At 40.4% G+C, this 17,291-nt stretch overlaps 1 protein-coding gene across 3 annotated transcripts in view; it reads right to left on the bottom strand.

Moving 5' to 3' along the window:
• CSMD3 (CUB and Sushi multiple domains 3) overlaps positions 1-17,291 on the bottom strand; it is a 1,171,353-nt gene that overhangs the window by 144,925 nt on the left and 1,009,137 nt on the right. For all 3 annotated transcript variants that reach the window (XM_065399724.1, XM_065399725.1, XM_065399726.1), the window contains 3 exons: positions 13,269-13,457; positions 8,876-9,053; positions 1,946-2,091 (listed from right to left, as the gene is read on the bottom strand). In XM_065399724.1, the coding sequence (XP_065255796.1) occupies positions 1,946-2,091; positions 8,876-9,053; positions 13,269-13,457 (513 nt within the window). The remainder of the gene's footprint in view (positions 1-1,945; positions 2,092-8,875; positions 9,054-13,268; positions 13,458-17,291) is intronic.

Genomic DNA, 17,291 nt, shown 5'->3' with positions numbered 1-17,291 from the left:
ATAAAAAATGACTGCAAAATTGCTAGCCTCAGGACATAAAGGAATTGCCAAATTTATTTGTGTAACTTTGGTTGCTTCATGCCAATGATGGGTGCTATGAACCAGCTTGTTCAGCATCTATATAATGCCGCTGGAAACATTTGAAAAGCTACAAGCCAAATGCTATCAATATGCTTATGATACACAGTGACACATATCATTCTTATCACAGGCAGACAACCATTTGTCATACAGCTACCTCCGCGTCTAGAAGAAAAAAACACTTCCATAAAGAATAATATATGATTCAAATTCAATCGAAGTCAGATGGAAGTGATTTTGGTAGGCCAAAGGACATATTCAGAAGGCCTTGCAGAATCCACGACCGCTCTTCTGATAAGGGTATCTGAATATTCATTGTCAGAGAGTTGCAGTCTGGTAGCCACATTATGCCTGGACACCAGGATTTTTTACCACCTCCTACTGGTAAGAAAACTGTGCCTGCTCCTCACAGAGGAAGTCCTGGAGATAGTGCTCCATGCCTTTGTTATTTCACAGCTGGAGTACTGAAATGCTTTTTTCCTGGGTCAGATAATGGAAGCTATACAACACCAAGGATGGTACTAATTTCAGAAGCCCATATCTTAACAGGTAAATGAAACATAGGTACTCTGCCCACTACACCCATTCAACAGTGGAACCAATTCAATGTACTGGTTCTTATGTCATAGCCCGTAATAATCTGAACACACAAAATGCCACTTCTAAAATACTACAGTGCACAGATAGAATGTAATTCTCAGTATCCATAATAGAGCTCGCCAGAGATGGAGACAGGTGAAGAGTGTCTGCCTGTGGAACTCTTTGTCACACAAAGCCCGGATGATCTCCATTTTAGTGTACATGTCTTTCAGGGAGGTGGCTTTCTCAATTACAGAAGAATCTGTTTCAACTCATGTGAGCATTTTATCACTTATTTAATAGGGTGCCAACACCCATGCTTCTATGTGTAGCTTGGATCTGGGTGAAGCTTGGATCTGGGTGAATAATCTTGCTCCTAACTATAATACCATTATTAATACAGATTAATTTATTATAACATAGATTATTCATTAACACAGATTAATTCATTATAACACAGATTATTCATTAACACAGATTAATTCATTATAAGTAAAATTGATCTACAAAATAGAAATTCTGACAAGGAAAAAGAAATAGAAGTGCACTGCAACTTCTAGAAAGCAGTAATTATGAGATCTGTTGTTTATCATGATAGGAAATGAATGTGCCTTAGAAACCTGACACAAGATTTAGCATTTGTATGAGGGTATATGAACTGCCCTCACCCTTTCCTGATTTCTAGAAGGTCTTAGGAATTCCTGGTACCAAGATGTGCACTCCCAAGAGGCACATTCTTGGTGGAGAAGTAAATTTTTGTAAATTCCATAAAAATACAAAAAAAATATTCCCTTACGTTTCAAAATAAAAAAAAAAAAAATATCCAAAGGATTTGGCAGCCTCTAGGTCAATGGTCTCCATTGATTCTTCTCACATGAACAGGATGGATAAACCCATGCAATTTAATTTAGTTTGTTATCACTGGCAGCGCTGGCATAACTGCACTGATCACACACAATTTAAACAAAACTTGCATTTTGGACCCCATCTTTTAATGCAATGGAAGCCATCAAGAGACACTTATGTCTAACCTGAACTGGATGTTAGATTTTGGAAGGTTCACTGGTTCTTTTTGTTTGTTTGTTTGTACTGACAATGTGTTCATGGTATATCTTTTTTGCTTGTCTATTAATAGTGGTAACAATCACATTCAGTGATTAACAAAAAATAAACTAATTGTTCCAAAGGACTTAACATTTATTTTAGTAACAGTAAGTTAAAACATTTTCCCTTAAGCTTCAACTATACAATCATCAATAAATATAGATAAATTTATTGAACTTACCATGATAACTTAGCACAAAGAAACCACTTGTTGTGAAGTCACTGTGGAACTTGATGAGAATCTGGTTTGAAGTACTGTAGACAGACTCCAAGGCAGTGTTGCCACTAAACTGGCCAATCTGAGGAGAACTTTGGTCTGGCCCATCCCTAAAAGAAAAAAGAAAAAAACATCAAAAGAAAAATAATATTAAGGGTAGGTTTCACCATTCATTGTAGGTAAATGTACAATGATGAGGGATTATGTGATATTTTTGCTAGGTGGGTCATTTTTTCTAGGTGTAATGCAGTATTTGTTGTCTATCCTAAAATGAGCATATATTTAAGTTTTCTAATATATATATCTATATCTATATATACATATATATCTATATATCTATATATCTATATATATATATTAGAAAACTTTATATATATATAAACTTTATATATATATATAAAGTTTTCTAATATATATATATATATATATATATATATATATATATATATATATACATACATACATACATACATACATACATACATACATACATACATACATATATATATATACATACATACATACATACATACATACACTGTAAAGGTTTAGATGTATTCCTTGCAATCAAAATAAAACAGGAATATTCAGACGCTGAATGCTCCTTTGAGGAGGAAATGTGTAACTTGAATGGTGAGGTGGAAAATGCCCCATGACAGAAGATGTGTTAGGGTGCTTCAGAATTTCTGAGTATAAGTTTCTCCACTACTACCTATTGGAATAAATGCTCTATTTTCTCCCTGCAGATTGTGGTATCCTCAATCTGGCTGGGTTTGGGTGGTACTTTTTTGCCTTGAAACATGCTCACTTTTATATAGCCAAGATGACAAATATGGACATTAGATTATTGGCCGTACTGCTGTTCCCCTCCCATCAATTTCTAGCAGTATTACAGAAGGGGAACCACACATTTTCTGTTGATTCATAGAATCATAGAACCATAGGGTTAGAAGGGACCACAAGGGCCATCGAGCCTAATCTGCTGCCTAGATGTATCCAAACCATCCAAGACAGGTGGCTATCCAGTCTCCTTTTGAAAACCTCCAGTGAAGGAGCTTCCACAACTTCTCTAGGCAGTCTGTTCCACTGACTGACTGTTCTTACTGTTAGGAAGTTTTTCCTGAGATTTAAATCTAAAACTGCTGTGCTATAGTTTGAACCCATTACCTCTTGTCCTGTCCTCTGTGGCAAATCAGAACTTTTATCCATCTTTTTTATGGCAGCCTTTCAAGTATTTGAAGACCACTACCCTGTCCCCCTTTAATCCCCTCTTTCCAAACTAAACATCCTTCAGCCTTTGTTTATATGACTTGCATCCCATTCTTTTGATCATTGTTGTTGCTCCCCTCGGGATCCTTTTCAGTTTCTCTACATCCTTTCTATGCATTGTTGACCAAAATTGGACACAGTACATCAGATGAGGCCTAACCAGTACTGAATAGCATGGTACTTTCACCTCCTGTGACTTTGTTAATGTAACCCAAAATTGTATTTGCTTTTTTTGCCACAGTATCCAATGATTGACTCATGTTGAGGTTGTGATCCACCTCAACTCCCAGATCCATTTTAGCAGTGCTGCTGCCAAAAATCCCCCCGATTCTGTATTTGTGCATTTGATTTTTTCCCCAAAGTGAATCACCTTACATTTGTCTTTGTTGAATTTCATTTTGTTGTTTATAATCCAGTTCTCCAATTTAGCACAATCTCTTTGAATTTTAGCCTACCTTCCAAAAATGTGATCAGTATGCTCTCTATTCCCACATCCAGGTCATTAATAAAGATGTTAAAAAAAAAAAAAAAAACGGACCCAGAACAAATGCCTGTGGAACCCCACTAGAGACCTCCTTCCAGTCAGACATCATTCCATGAATAGTTACTTTTTGTTCTTAATGTTAGTTCCGCTGAGCCAGCATTTCTCCGGCTTACTTATGAGAATGTCATGTGGAACTATGTCAAAAGCCTTGCTAAAGTACAGGTATAGTATGTCCCCGGCATTCCCCCTATCCACCAAACCAATTACCTAATCAAAGAAGGAAAACAAGTTGGCATGATTTGGAATGATTCAGGCATTTCTGGATGGATTAAATAATATACCACATTTAGTGTATATAAAAACTTAGGGTGAAATCCTAGCCTCACTGCAGTCAAAGGCAAAACTCCTATTGACATATATGGGATCAGAATTTCACCCTAAAACTATATATGAACTATTATACATGTAAATGTTTAAATAATAGCTACTTCAGAGCAGTTCATGGTCTGCATCATGTAACTATTTATTTCAAACTGTCTTGTTCTTTCTGCATTGTTGAAGCTATGGAACTCTGTGCATCTTTATTTCATGACTAGCCAATTCATGAATTCAGCAATTCATCTGGAAATAGGTAGGCTAGTAGAAACCTACAATTTATTGGATGAGCTGAATAATAAATATTAGAAATGGGAAAAACCTGGCAGGTCATCTAGTCCACCCTCTGAAATTTGGAAGATTGCTCCTAATGACTATTCATGTGTGCTTTGTCTAGCCTGACTTTGAATATCTTTACTGATGGATCTCCCATAACTGACCTCGGAAGATTATTTCATATTTTAACTCTATTTCATATTCTAGTTCTATTACCAGGCTTTCACCCCTCAAACCTATTGAACTCAGTCTTTTCATGATATGACTATTTCTTTATCTTGGATTTATCAATAACATTATTTTATTCTGATACTCTTAAAACTGTACACATGCTAGTGACAAATTGAAACCATTACCTCCCCACTCCTTGATGAGCTACTTAGTTCAGTAGTAAATTCATGTCAAGATTCATATCAGTTGGCACTAGAGCTGTGTGGAAGACAGAAAATCCATCTTGTGGAGAATTTTGAGATTACCAATTCTGGCTTCATTCCATATCAGAACAAAATCCAAAAAATTCAAAATTCCCCACAAAATATTGTGTTTTTTTAAATGGATCAATCAAAACATTCTGACTTTTTAAAATATTATATGTTAAAATATAATAAAACATTTTAAAAAATTAAAAGCATTTTTTCTGAAAATGTCAAAACAAGACATTTCAACATTGTTGGATTGTTTGCCTTCCATTTTTCTCAGAACAATTTTTTGGTAAAACGGATTTTGTGAAGAATTTAAATTTTGATAGGAACTGAATTTTCTAAAAGAAAACTGTTCACTCAGAGTTTTTCTGACCAGCTCCAAACACCACATTTTTCACAATGTCAGATTTTTTTAAATTACATCACTTTAGTGTTATTATTTATTTATATAACAACAAAAACAGTTTGCCAGATATTTTAGTTACATGGTCTCTGCCCTAAAGAGTTAACAATTTCAAGACAACATAAAAATGGAGTAAAAGGAAAGGGATGAGGACTATAATGATAACAATGTAATAAGCACTGAGGTTTACTTTTATTATTGCTTTTGGGGGCCTTGGGACATTGTTTGGAAGTGAATTTAATGAGAGACAATGAGAAGGAGGCAGGGTGAACTAGGTCATGGAGGAAACTGCAGGTATGTGAGGTCACATGGCAGGAGGCATATAGGGGACAGCGAGAGGAAGATTAGATGGGGTTAGTAATTATGCAGTTTGGGCAGAATTAAATGTTGAGGGATGAGCGAGAGGAGACAAGAGAGTAAACACAAGCAGCATTAAAGTTATTGAGGGCTGTGAAGGCCAGGACAAGCACCATAAATTTGATGAAGAAGGTGACTGGGAGAAAGTAAAGGAATTTCCAGAGCACCAGAACATGCTAAGAGCAGCAGGCAGGGGAGAGAATGTTTTTAGTGGCATGTTGGAAAGACTGAAGGAAGCAGCAAGGTGAAAGTCTGGGATACCAGGAAGAAAGAGTTTGCAGTTGTCAAGATGAGAAATGATTAGGAACACACATGGGAATGAAGAGGAACAGTAATGGAGAGGTATATGGAAGATTATTATATATTCATTTCTATGATTAAAATTTCCCAAAGATTTCCATTTACGTTTATCCAAGATATATATCTTCGTGTAACAGAACTGACAAATGAGTAATGGATGGAGATATCATACTAAGGAATTAGTCCAGTTAATCCCTTTAACTATTCTACAGAATCCATAATTTAAGTATCTCATGCTGCAGAACATTTTAATTGAAATACACATAAGCAAGCTTTAGACCAACCTTAATCACATAGAAGTGTCTAAGGCATAGAATGATGCCTGTGCCCAGATGATTATTTAACTTATGTTTCCTCCTGTGGCACTCTGTGGCGGGTGTCCATGATCATTTGTCTCATTGAGAGCACCCTGGGTTCTATTCTGTTTTAACTAAGAGGCTCAGCTATAGTTGACCCTGTTGACCCAAATCCTATGTTGTATGCAGTGTTTTTGGAGCTTTGTCGGTCCCAGGATATTAGAGGGACAAGGTGAGTAAGGTAATATCTTTTATTAGACCAACATTTTTGGTGAGATAGTCAAGGTTTCGAGCTACACAGAGCTCTTCAACAGGTATGGGAAAGGTACTTGAGTGGTCTCTATGTACTAACTACATATGCTAAACTATATGTTCGATCTTGTATTTAGCTGTGACATTCTTAGTATCTTTCCCAGACCCAAAGAACAGCTCTGTGTAGCTCAAAGCTTGTCTTTCTCAATAACTAAAGCTAGACAAATAAAAGATATTACCTCACTCAACTTGTCTGTCCAACTCCTATATTTTACTTACAACTAAATCAAGAACATAGTCTCTTTTTTATATGCTCTAAAACTGATGATTCCACAAAGCAACCATGTAAGATGCTAAGAAATTGCTTCTCTAAATCTTGTCCTGATATGAAATTGGAACAGTTCATATGTGCATAGTAGAACTTGCATGTTATTACTCTTTTATTAAACACAGTTGCCTCCTTGATCTTTGTCAACACTGTGCATTTGATATCCTTTTCTTGATCAGGAGATTGCTAGCATGAATTTAGGAGAATATTTTTATTCTCATGACATGGGATATACACCAACATCCTTCACAATGATAGCATCAGTGCCTGTCTCAAATATCTACAAGACAATGGACAACACTCTGATATCCACCACAAATACACTGCCAATCTCATCCATTTCATCATCTCCCATTCTAATTTTACATTCAACAACAAACACTTTATCCAAACCAGGGGAACAGCCATGGGTAAATGGATGGCTCCCCAATATGCCACCCTCTTCATGAGCCACCTTGAGGGAGAATTTCTGGATAAATGCACAACAACAAAACATGATATACCAGAGATACATCAATGATATTTTCATCCTCTGGACAGATGACCTAAACTCTCTCTTAGATTTCCACCACAACTTCAACAACAATTATGCTTCCATTACATTTTTTTCTAGAACTCTCCCAGCATCAGTTTCCCGAACAGCACAATCAGCTTCAGCAATAGAACCCTGCAGAAAACTATATACAAGAGACCCACGGATCACCACACATACCTTCACAGATCCAGTAATCACCCCAAACACACCAATAAATTTATTATCTACAGCCAGGCACTCTGATGTCACAGAATATGCTTTGAGGAGAAAGTCCAGGATACACAGCTTAATTCAACAAACAAGCACACTCCAACAAAGAAGCAGATTGCGTCATGGAATGGACCACCCAAGTCCTCTGAGAAAACCTGCTTCAACATAGAAATGAACCCCCCTCTGACTACACCCCTAGTTGTCACCTACCACCCCACATTAGAACCCACATGGACTACCATTAAACAATTTCAACCCATACTTGTAACCCATACTGAAAGGAATCTTTCCTGAATCCCCTATTTTGGTCTTCAAAGAATCCCTCATCTTTGCCATCTCATCATCAGAAGCAAGCTCCCCACTGACCAGGACACATCAACAATATGTATCACCAGTCCCTGCCATAATAGATGCAAAACCTACAGACATATCTCCACTCTATAATGATCAACCTCCCCAGCCATACACCATTAAATGCCCCAGTAACAGCTATTTGGAAAAAAATGAGACAATCACTATGCTCTCAAATGAACTCATACAGACAAAACCAGCATATCACTTGTGAGTGAACACTTTTCACAAAGCAGTCACTCTATATCTGACCTATCAATCCTCTTTCTCAAAGGAAACCTGCACAACACTTTCAGAAGATGAGCCTGAGAGGTTAAATTCATAACTTTGCTAGACAGTAAAAATCATGGACTGAATAGAGACACTGTATTGGTGGCTTATTACAACAATCTATAACCCACTAACCTGCCCACCTCCAGCTTTTTTCTTCTTCTTTCTCCAGTATGACTGGAGAGGTGTTAACTGGTCACTTCACCTTGAATGGTTCCTGGACATACATGTTAACTCCTTATGCTTAACAATCTGTTCCATCTTTTATTTAGCTGTGACACTCTGAGTACATTTCCCAGGCCTGATGAAGAACTCTGTTTATGTTTGAAAGTTTGTCTCTCACACCGGCAGAAGTTGGTCGAATAAAAGATATTGCCTCATTCACCTTGTGCTTGGGCTAAGTCAATAAGTGAGAGTCCTCTTTACATGTAATGCTTTATAACTTGACTAAACTCTCCGAACAAGTAAAATATCAAACTACGGATCCTATAACATTGATGCCAATAGAAATTTTGACTTGACTTCAATGGGAACAGGATTGCCTTCATTCCTGAAATTTATTTTATCCCTATTTAGGTACTTCATGAACGAAAATATAATATGCCCATTTTATCATTGGTTTAGTCTTGCAAATCCATCACTGTCACTAAACAGAATTCAGACATTAAGCAGAGATCTATGACACATAACCAAAATGTTACTTTTAATCTCTGACTTGTTACACTCTCACATGTAGTAGTATAAATCAATAATTGTGTCTACTTACCATACAGTTATGAAATCATATATTGGCTCTGTTTGAAGAACAGTAAAATTGATATAGATTCCATTACCAGGTGGTACTCGGACAAGCCAAAAGCAGTCCTGAAAGTTTGGGTACTCATCAGGGTATCCAGGAGAATATATGGTGCCATTCATTGCAGTTATATTTCCTCCACAGAGAGCTTAAAAACAAACAAAACAACAACAACCACATTTATTTTCACTGCAGGAGCAGACATTAACTTTTGCATTCTTTTTAGATGGTGTGAAATCCTTATTTGTGAATACATTGAGCATGTGCATAGTTGAACTGTGTTATGGAAAACTAAAGAACGTCAGCTGGATATGAGAAACGAAAAAGCTATTGAGCTTTTACAAACAGCAAGAGGCCCAATTCTGAAGTCCTTACTCAGTTGAATCTCCCAGAAAAAAACAACAACATAGTAGTTCTGACTAAGAGAAGGCTTGAAGACTGGCTCCCGAGTCCATTTTTAGATAATAGGCTAAATTCTACCTCACCCCATCCACCCCATGTGTGGCTGCACAAGATGAGGAAAACAGTGCAATGACCTTCTTCTTTGTGGCCCTGTGTAGAGGCCAGGGACAGTTACATAGGGAGTGCAGGAATTGCTCCCACATTGTGTCCTCAGGGGATAGCTACACAAAATGCACTGGGGGACAGGGCCGGCTCTAGGTTTTTTGCCGCCCCAAGCAAAAACATTTTTGGCTGCCCCCCACCCCAGCCCTGAGCTCTCTCCCTCCCCCACCCACACCCCCTGCCGCCCCAGCCCTGGGCTCTCTCTCCCCCCCTCACCCGCATCCCCTGCCGCCCCAGCCCTGGGCTCCCCCCACCACCAAATGTGACCTCCTCGTTCAGCACAGCAATCCCCGTTTACACTTGCAGTGGGGATCAAACCATTTCTCCTATTTTTATTTCACTTTACTATAAATTTTGCCCCCTCCCCCATCACCCCATCTTTAGTGCTCCAAAATGCACATGGAAGGCATAGGGACTAACCCTCAAACCTTGTACCTGGAAAGAGATGGGGATCTAGTTAAGAGGGTTCAGGCAAAGGAGCGGGTGTGAGGGTGCTTGGGGGCTCTACACTGGCAGAGAAGCAGGGTGTGATGTACTCACAGAGGAGGGTGGAGGAGGAGAGGGGGTATCAGGAGGGTTGCGGGAGAAGAGGTGCAGGGGAAGGGGGAGGTGCGGGAGGAGAGGGCTGGGGGAGGGTACAAGGGGAGAGGTGCGGGTGAAGGGAGAGTACAAGGGGAAGGGGTACGGCGAAGGAGCGATGGGGAGAGGTACCAGTGAAGAGGCTGCGAGCGGGATGGGGGGTGCAAGGGCTGAGAGGGGCAGGCGCTGATAGCTGCTTCTCCAACCCCCGTGCATGCAGAGCCGAGAGGACGAACACTGACCCCCAGGTGCCCGAGCCGCGGGGGTCCCCCAGCGGGGCAGTATCCCCCACTGTCCTGCTCGGAGCCGGGCTCTGCCTCTCCCCGCCCCTGGCGCTGTGGGAGCCCGGCGCAAGCAGCGCGGGGCTGAGGCGGGGGAGGTGTGCGGTGGGCTGAGTCCGGGGGCAGCTCCCTGGGAGCTCGGGCAGCCCAGCCACTCACTCCAACAGTGCACGAGCCGGGATCCGTGCCCCCTGCCCAGCCCGGCAGCGCCCTGCCCAGCCCACTCGGGTGGGGAAATGCTACGCCACCCTGGGGAGGCTCAGAGCAGCAGCGGTAGCGGCAGCAGTGGTGGCAGCAGAACCCCTCCTCCCTCCCTGCATCCCGGGCCCCGCTTCCCTCCCTCCCTGGCTCCTCACACACTCCGGGAGCCCCTCTTGCCGCCGCAGCCCGGGCTCGGCTCCAGGGGACGATGCTCTGGCTCTCCAGCGGCCGGGCTCTGGCCAGGGCTGGCTCCCAGCTTTTTGCCGCCCCAAGCAAAAAAAAAAAAGGGGGGGGGGTGCCGTAGTGCTGCCCCTTGAAAAGTGCCACCCCAAGCACATGCTTGCAGCGCTGGTGCCTAGAACCGGCCCTGATTGAGGATGATGATGGATAGGTGGAACTGGCTTGGTGTGAGTGTGGAGGGAGAGAAAGAGTAGAAAGTATGCAATGCAGAACAAGAAGGAAAGCAATTTTGCATTTCCCAAGAGTGGTTCTGGCTAAGTAAGCAAGAATTCTTCCTACAGTTTCCTGATGAAGTGTGCCCCCTCAACCCTTCATCCAGTGTGCCTCTGGCTCTAAAGTTTTTAGTTATACATATGCATTACATAATATATTTAGACTGCTGAACTCATGATTTTCCCCTCATACTTTTTCTCTCTAGTTTTTCCTATTTCTCTATAGACAACATTGAGGGATTATGGCATAGAATCCAAAGTAGTAATAATCAGGCCAAATCCTGGGAAACAGAGCAAAGCCCACATAAGTACGCTTTATTCAGAGTAAATTTCCTGAAGAATAGTGGGGCTGAGGCAAAGAATCATTAGCCCCAAAACATGCTTAAGGGCTTTCAACCTAAATTTTACCAGCTGCGGCAGGGTATGGAGGAGTGTATCACTACTGTCCTGAGGGGATTGCTATGTGTATGAGTTTACCTGTATACGCGCACATCATCTTTAATGGTGCAGCATGGAGACTTTCAGCATTCTACTTGGCATGCAGGGCTATATGGAGATCTATGTCTAGATTCTCCACAGCCCAAGCAAGCCACACAGTGGACACATTGCATTTCTGCTGCTTTTACATGTAATGTGTCCACAGAAGCAAGCAAAGGATTTGGGACAATGTCTTAACTATGCTAAGACGAAGAACAAGAAGTGGAATTTAGAAGGGCTTTATCAGAATCAAATATCTTAGAAAAGCAGAATCTCAAAGAAATGACAGTGAATTATTTTTTCCTCCTCTTCAGACATGGAAACAAAAATGATTTTAAAAACCCAAAACACCTCTTTATTGAGATCTGATTCAGGTTGTTTGCCTCGAAGAGGCAGGCATTATTTGATAAGTCATAAATCTATAGTATGTTAAAACAAATATATTACATTAAATATTGTTAACATTTTTAAAAGGTGTTCTCCTCTCCAGTTAAGCATACAAGAAAAACAAAACAAAACAAACAAATCCAACTTGATTTTCATGCTTTGGAGAACTTTAATCTCAAATAAAAACAAATGCAAGTAGAAGATACCTAATTATCTTTAAAAAAAAAAAAACAATCATGACATAGCAAAATGTTAACACACTTAATAAAGATACTACTTCAGATGCTTGCACAAAAAATGAACAGATGCAATTCCTCTGCAAGTTGAGCCATTTTGCCATTCCCTAGTTATCTAGTACATTAGATCAGGGATCGGCAACCTTTGCACGCGGCCCGTCAGGGAAAGCTACTGGTGGGCCGGGACAGTTTGTTTACCTGTAGCGTCCACAGGTTCAGATGATCGCAGCTCCCACTGGCTGTGGTTCGCCGTTCCAGGCCAATGGGGGCTGCGGGAAGCGGTGTGGGCCGAGGGTCCCAATCTGTGGTCAATAAGTCTTTTTTTCTCCATTATCCTATTGCCAACTAGTCACCAAACCTCATCTGCATCACAGAAACCTAGCTGACACAGTCGGCCTGGTGTCCTTTTACCTGGTCTCATCAGGAAACTTTTTTCACCACAGAAATAGATGCAGAAAAACCTTCTGTAAGCAGCATAGCCATTCTATTTCCTTTTGGGCTCAAATGCAGGAAAATCTCACTCAAATCAAAATCCTTTGCAGCTGCTCACTTCATATGTGAGTCCACAAGTAAAGCTAACCTGGATATCTTTCTATCTCTACGTCGTCAAATTCCAAACAATTTAAGTGGCATGGCAAAATAAACTCACAGAGCTGACCAAAGGAGGACAATTCTGTTTTGCAACATCTTTTTAAGGTTTCTAAATTTATCATTTTTTTCTGTTGCAGAAAGAAAACAAAACCATATGTGCGTCTGACTCAGGTTCAAATCCCTGATTAGCCTTATTCAGAGCAGAGTTTTTCATTTCAAATCAGGCAAAGCAGGGACTTAACCTTAGGTCTTCCAAATTCCAGCCCAGTAATCTAGCCACCTAGTTACGGACTCTCTCCAAGAAAATGTTGTGGAAACTGATACATCTCCATGAAATGTTTTGGTTTTGACAAAACAGCCCAATTCCAACCAGCTCGTCTCTGCAACTACTTTCTGCTCTAAAAACACAGGACTCTACCAATTGAGCTCAAAGAGAAATCTCAAGGAGCTGTCTGTGGCAGTAGTAATAAGTAAAGTAAGGCTTTTCAGTCCAGCCTATAGACAGACAACAAATTATTAAACAGTAAGAGAGGTTTGATTTGATGAAGTAAAGGGAAGGGGAATATGGGATGGCATATCTTTACACAATACATACCTTCACACCTGGGGAGAGGATGGTTCCAATTACGACTGACTCCATGTAGACAAGTCAGTGCTGAATTTCCAATTAAGGTGTACCCAGGAAAACACTCAAATGAAATTGTTTGTCCTACAGTAAAGTCATTTCCAATCACAAAACCATTACGGAATGGCCGAGGGTCAGGACAGCTTTGCAACTGATAAGCTGAAATAAATAATATATATATATATATTTTTAAAATAGTCCTAAAATGTAATATCAGTTCTGATCTGTATTTTAATGCTTTAGTATTAGAAGCTTTACATTTTGGGTGACAAAAGAAAAGTCCTTGCTCTTCTCTCCGATTCTACCAAAGGAAGAAGAATATAAAGCCTTACAGTCATTTAGTCACTTTATGACACAGTAATAATCAAAGACCATCTGATCTGCATGGGGGTGGGGGTGGGGGTGGGGGGGATTGTGGAGCTATACCCTGGCCAGGGTGGTAGGAAGTAATCACACAACACCATCTGGAGCTCGTTCATTCACACAGGAAGCAGTCACTGCTACATGCCTTGAGGTATTCAGTGACCTCTCCCTTTTGCTGGTATGTGCAACAAACCAACAGTATACCATGGGTTTGCATATTTTGGAGTGTATTGCCCCGACCGATGCACTAATGGGAGATATTCTTGCACTTTAGAAAGCACAAGAACTGCAATTTTGTCCAGCTCCTGTTCAGGAGGAGAAAAGAGTGACAGAATATGCTCCTTATGCCCTCTCCCCATGAACCTATGCAAAGTCAGGCCACTCCTGGCTCTGTGGATGATTACTAACTGCTGCCCAATGCATTACATATGCTGAAAGGGAACAGCTGACATTAAGGCTACTTATCTTCATCTCTACTCTTTTTTCCCCTAGCAAATCTAAAAGTATAAAAGATCCCAGCACTGAGTTTTAACATCATAGATTTACTGGTGAAAGTGTAAAGAGTATAAACCTATTTCACAATTTCAGGTGGCCTTTTTCAAGAAGTCATGAAATACCCAGACCTCCTCTGCCTTGTATTGTAGAATTGTTGAGGAAAGAGGTGTTCCACCGAATCTGGACAATTTGGAGACCCCAATTTGGAGACCATTGATTGGACCCCTATATATAGGTGAGTATCAATATCTCTCTAAAATGTTTAAAGCATTAAGAGCAATTTCATCACACATGCAGTGTCTCTTCCAAAATATATTTAATAGATGTAGCTCTGATTAATTAATAAATAATAATAATCTACCCTTATTTAGCATTTTATCATGCTTTTGTGGTGCATAGATCTCAGAATGCTCCTTGGCAAATGGCATATTATTTTGTTCATATAGCACTAAATCTAGATTCCCAAAGAGGCCAACTAGAATTTGCCTAAACATGGAGTTAGGAACATGTTAGAAGATACTTCAAGATTTGGATTATGATTTGGTGTGATTCTTGTCATTCTAACATTTTCTAAGAAGCTTTACTGCAGGGTGGTTTCTATAATAACATGGGGTATTCTGTTTAGTCTGGATCTTTTCCAACTCAGAAAGTGGATAGATCATGTATCTCACATAAGCCATACCATGAAAATGGTTATTTTTTTAAATACATAGGCCTTTTCTTTGAACAAGAGTGCTGATCCAATTCCTTCGGAATGAGCCTGCGGCTATATCACCAACGACTTTGTTTTTATCAGTCTTCACAAGCGCTACAGGGCTGGTCTGCTTAGTACTTGTGCAGGAGTTTTCCAAAGAAATCACAGGCTGCTGCAGAAGGTGGATCTGGTGATTCACTGCATGGCATTGTTCCCTCTTAGTCTATACCAAACCAATGTCCCAGAATGACCTCACTGCACATTAAGCAATGGGGACCATTTTCTAGCTTGTAGGAAAAGGTGCATAAGCCCCTATAAAAGCTAGAGATAGCCAGAGAATCCAGCAGCTTCAGACTAGGTTAGTGTGAGGATGCTGACTTACCATTCTCCCACGGGTGACTGGAAGAGAGAGGGGGCTATTTAGGTCCTTGCAAGTGCAGGAAAAGCCCTCTTTTGCCTGGAACAGGCAGAGTAGCAGTATAGATATATAAGCAGTTAAATACCAGGCTTTGTCATGATCATCTATTGGCATTAGTCACATAATTGTGCCTCCACCCCTGGAGTACTAGGTGCAGTTCTGGTCAGTCCATCTCAAAAAAGATATATTAGAATTGGAAAAAGTACAGAGAAGGACAACAACAAATATTAGGGGTATGGAACAGCTTCCATATGAGGAGAGATTAAAAACTCTCCTCATAAGCGACTTTTCAGCTTAAAAAAGAGACAATTAAGGGGGGGGGGATATGATAGAAATCTATAAAATCATGACTAGTGTGGAGAAAGTAAATAAGGAGGTGTTATTTACCCCCTTCACATAAAACAAGAACTAGGGGTCAACCAATTAAATTAATAGACAGCAGGTTTAAAACAAGCAGGTTTAAAACAAGCATAATGAAGTGCTTCTTCACACAGCACTCTGTCAACATGTGAAACTCACTGCCAGGGGATGTTGTGAAGGTCAAACGTATAACTGGGTTCAGAAAAAATTACATAAGTTAATGGAGGATAGGTCCATCAATGGCTGGGGAAGTAACCCCATGCTCTGAACATAAGAACATAAGAACGGCCATACTGGGTCAGATCAAAGGTCCATCAAGCCCAGTATCCTGTCCTCTGACAGTGGCCAATGGCAGGTGCCCCAAAGGGAATGAACAGACAGGTTATCATCAAGTGATCCATGCCATCACCCAATCCCAGCTTCTGGCAAACAAAGGCTAGGGACACCATTCCTGCCCATCCTGGCTAATAGCCATTGATGGACCTATCTTCCATGAATCTATCTATCATGAATCTTTTGAACCCCGTTATAGTATTGGCCTTCACAAAACCCTCTGGCAAGGAGTTCCAGAGGTTGACAGTGCATTGTGTGAAAAAATACTTTCTTGTGTTTGTTTTAAATCTGCTACCTATTAATTTCATTTGGTGGCCCCTTGTTCTTGTATTATGAGAAGGAGTAAATAACACTTCCTGGTTTACTTTCTCTATACCACTCATGATTTTATATACCTCTATCATATCCCGCCTTAGTCGCTTCTTTTCCAAGCTGAAAAGTCCCAGTCTTATTAATCTCTCCTCATACAGAAGCCGTTCTATACCCCTAATCATTTTTGTTGCCCTTTTCTCAATCTTTTCCAATTCCAATATAACTTTTTTGAGATGGGGTCACCACATCTGCATGCAGTATTCAAGGTGTGGGCGTACCATGGATTTATATAGAGGCAAAATGATATTTTCTGTCTTATTATCTATCCCTTTCTTGATGATTCCCAACATTCTGTTCACTTTTTTGACTGCCACTGCACATTGAGTGGATGATTTCAGAGAACTATCCACAATGACTCCAAGATCTTTCTTGAGTGGTAACAGCTAATTTAGACCCCATCATTGTATATATATAGTTAGGATTATGTTTTCCAATGTGCATTTATCAACATTACATTTCATCTGCCATTTTGTTGCCCAGTCACCCAGTTTTGTGAGATCCCTTTGTAGCTCTTTGCAGTCTGCCTAGGACTTAACTATCTTGAGTAGTTTTGTATCATCTGCAAATTTTGCCACCTAACTGTTTACCCCTTTTTCCAGATTGTCTATGAATATGTTACATAGGACTGGGTATCCATAAACATCCGACTTCCAGAAGCTGGGACTGGGCAATAAGGGATGGATCTCTCAATAAATTGCCCTGTTCTGTTCATTCCCTCTGAAGTATCTGGCATCAGCCACTGTCAGAAGACAGGATACTAGGCTTGATGGACCATTGGGTAGACCCAGTATGGCCATGCTTATGTTCTTATGCTCCTTTCTTGGGGGGCTGGGAAGGCAAGGTGGAGGTTTTTCGCCTTTCCCACAGCTGGTTTGGGGCATATATGAAATGGGGGTTAGACTACAATGTTGCAACTCATTATGTGAGTATGGGGCAGGTACTCTGTAGGGAAGGGATA

The sequence above is a fragment of the Emys orbicularis genome, chromosome 2, assembly GCF_028017835.1.
Source record: "Emys orbicularis isolate rEmyOrb1 chromosome 2, rEmyOrb1.hap1, whole genome shotgun sequence".
NCBI classification, from domain to species: domain Eukaryota; kingdom Metazoa; phylum Chordata; order Testudines; family Emydidae; genus Emys; species Emys orbicularis.
This window is presented reverse-complemented; position numbering and strand designations above follow the sequence as displayed.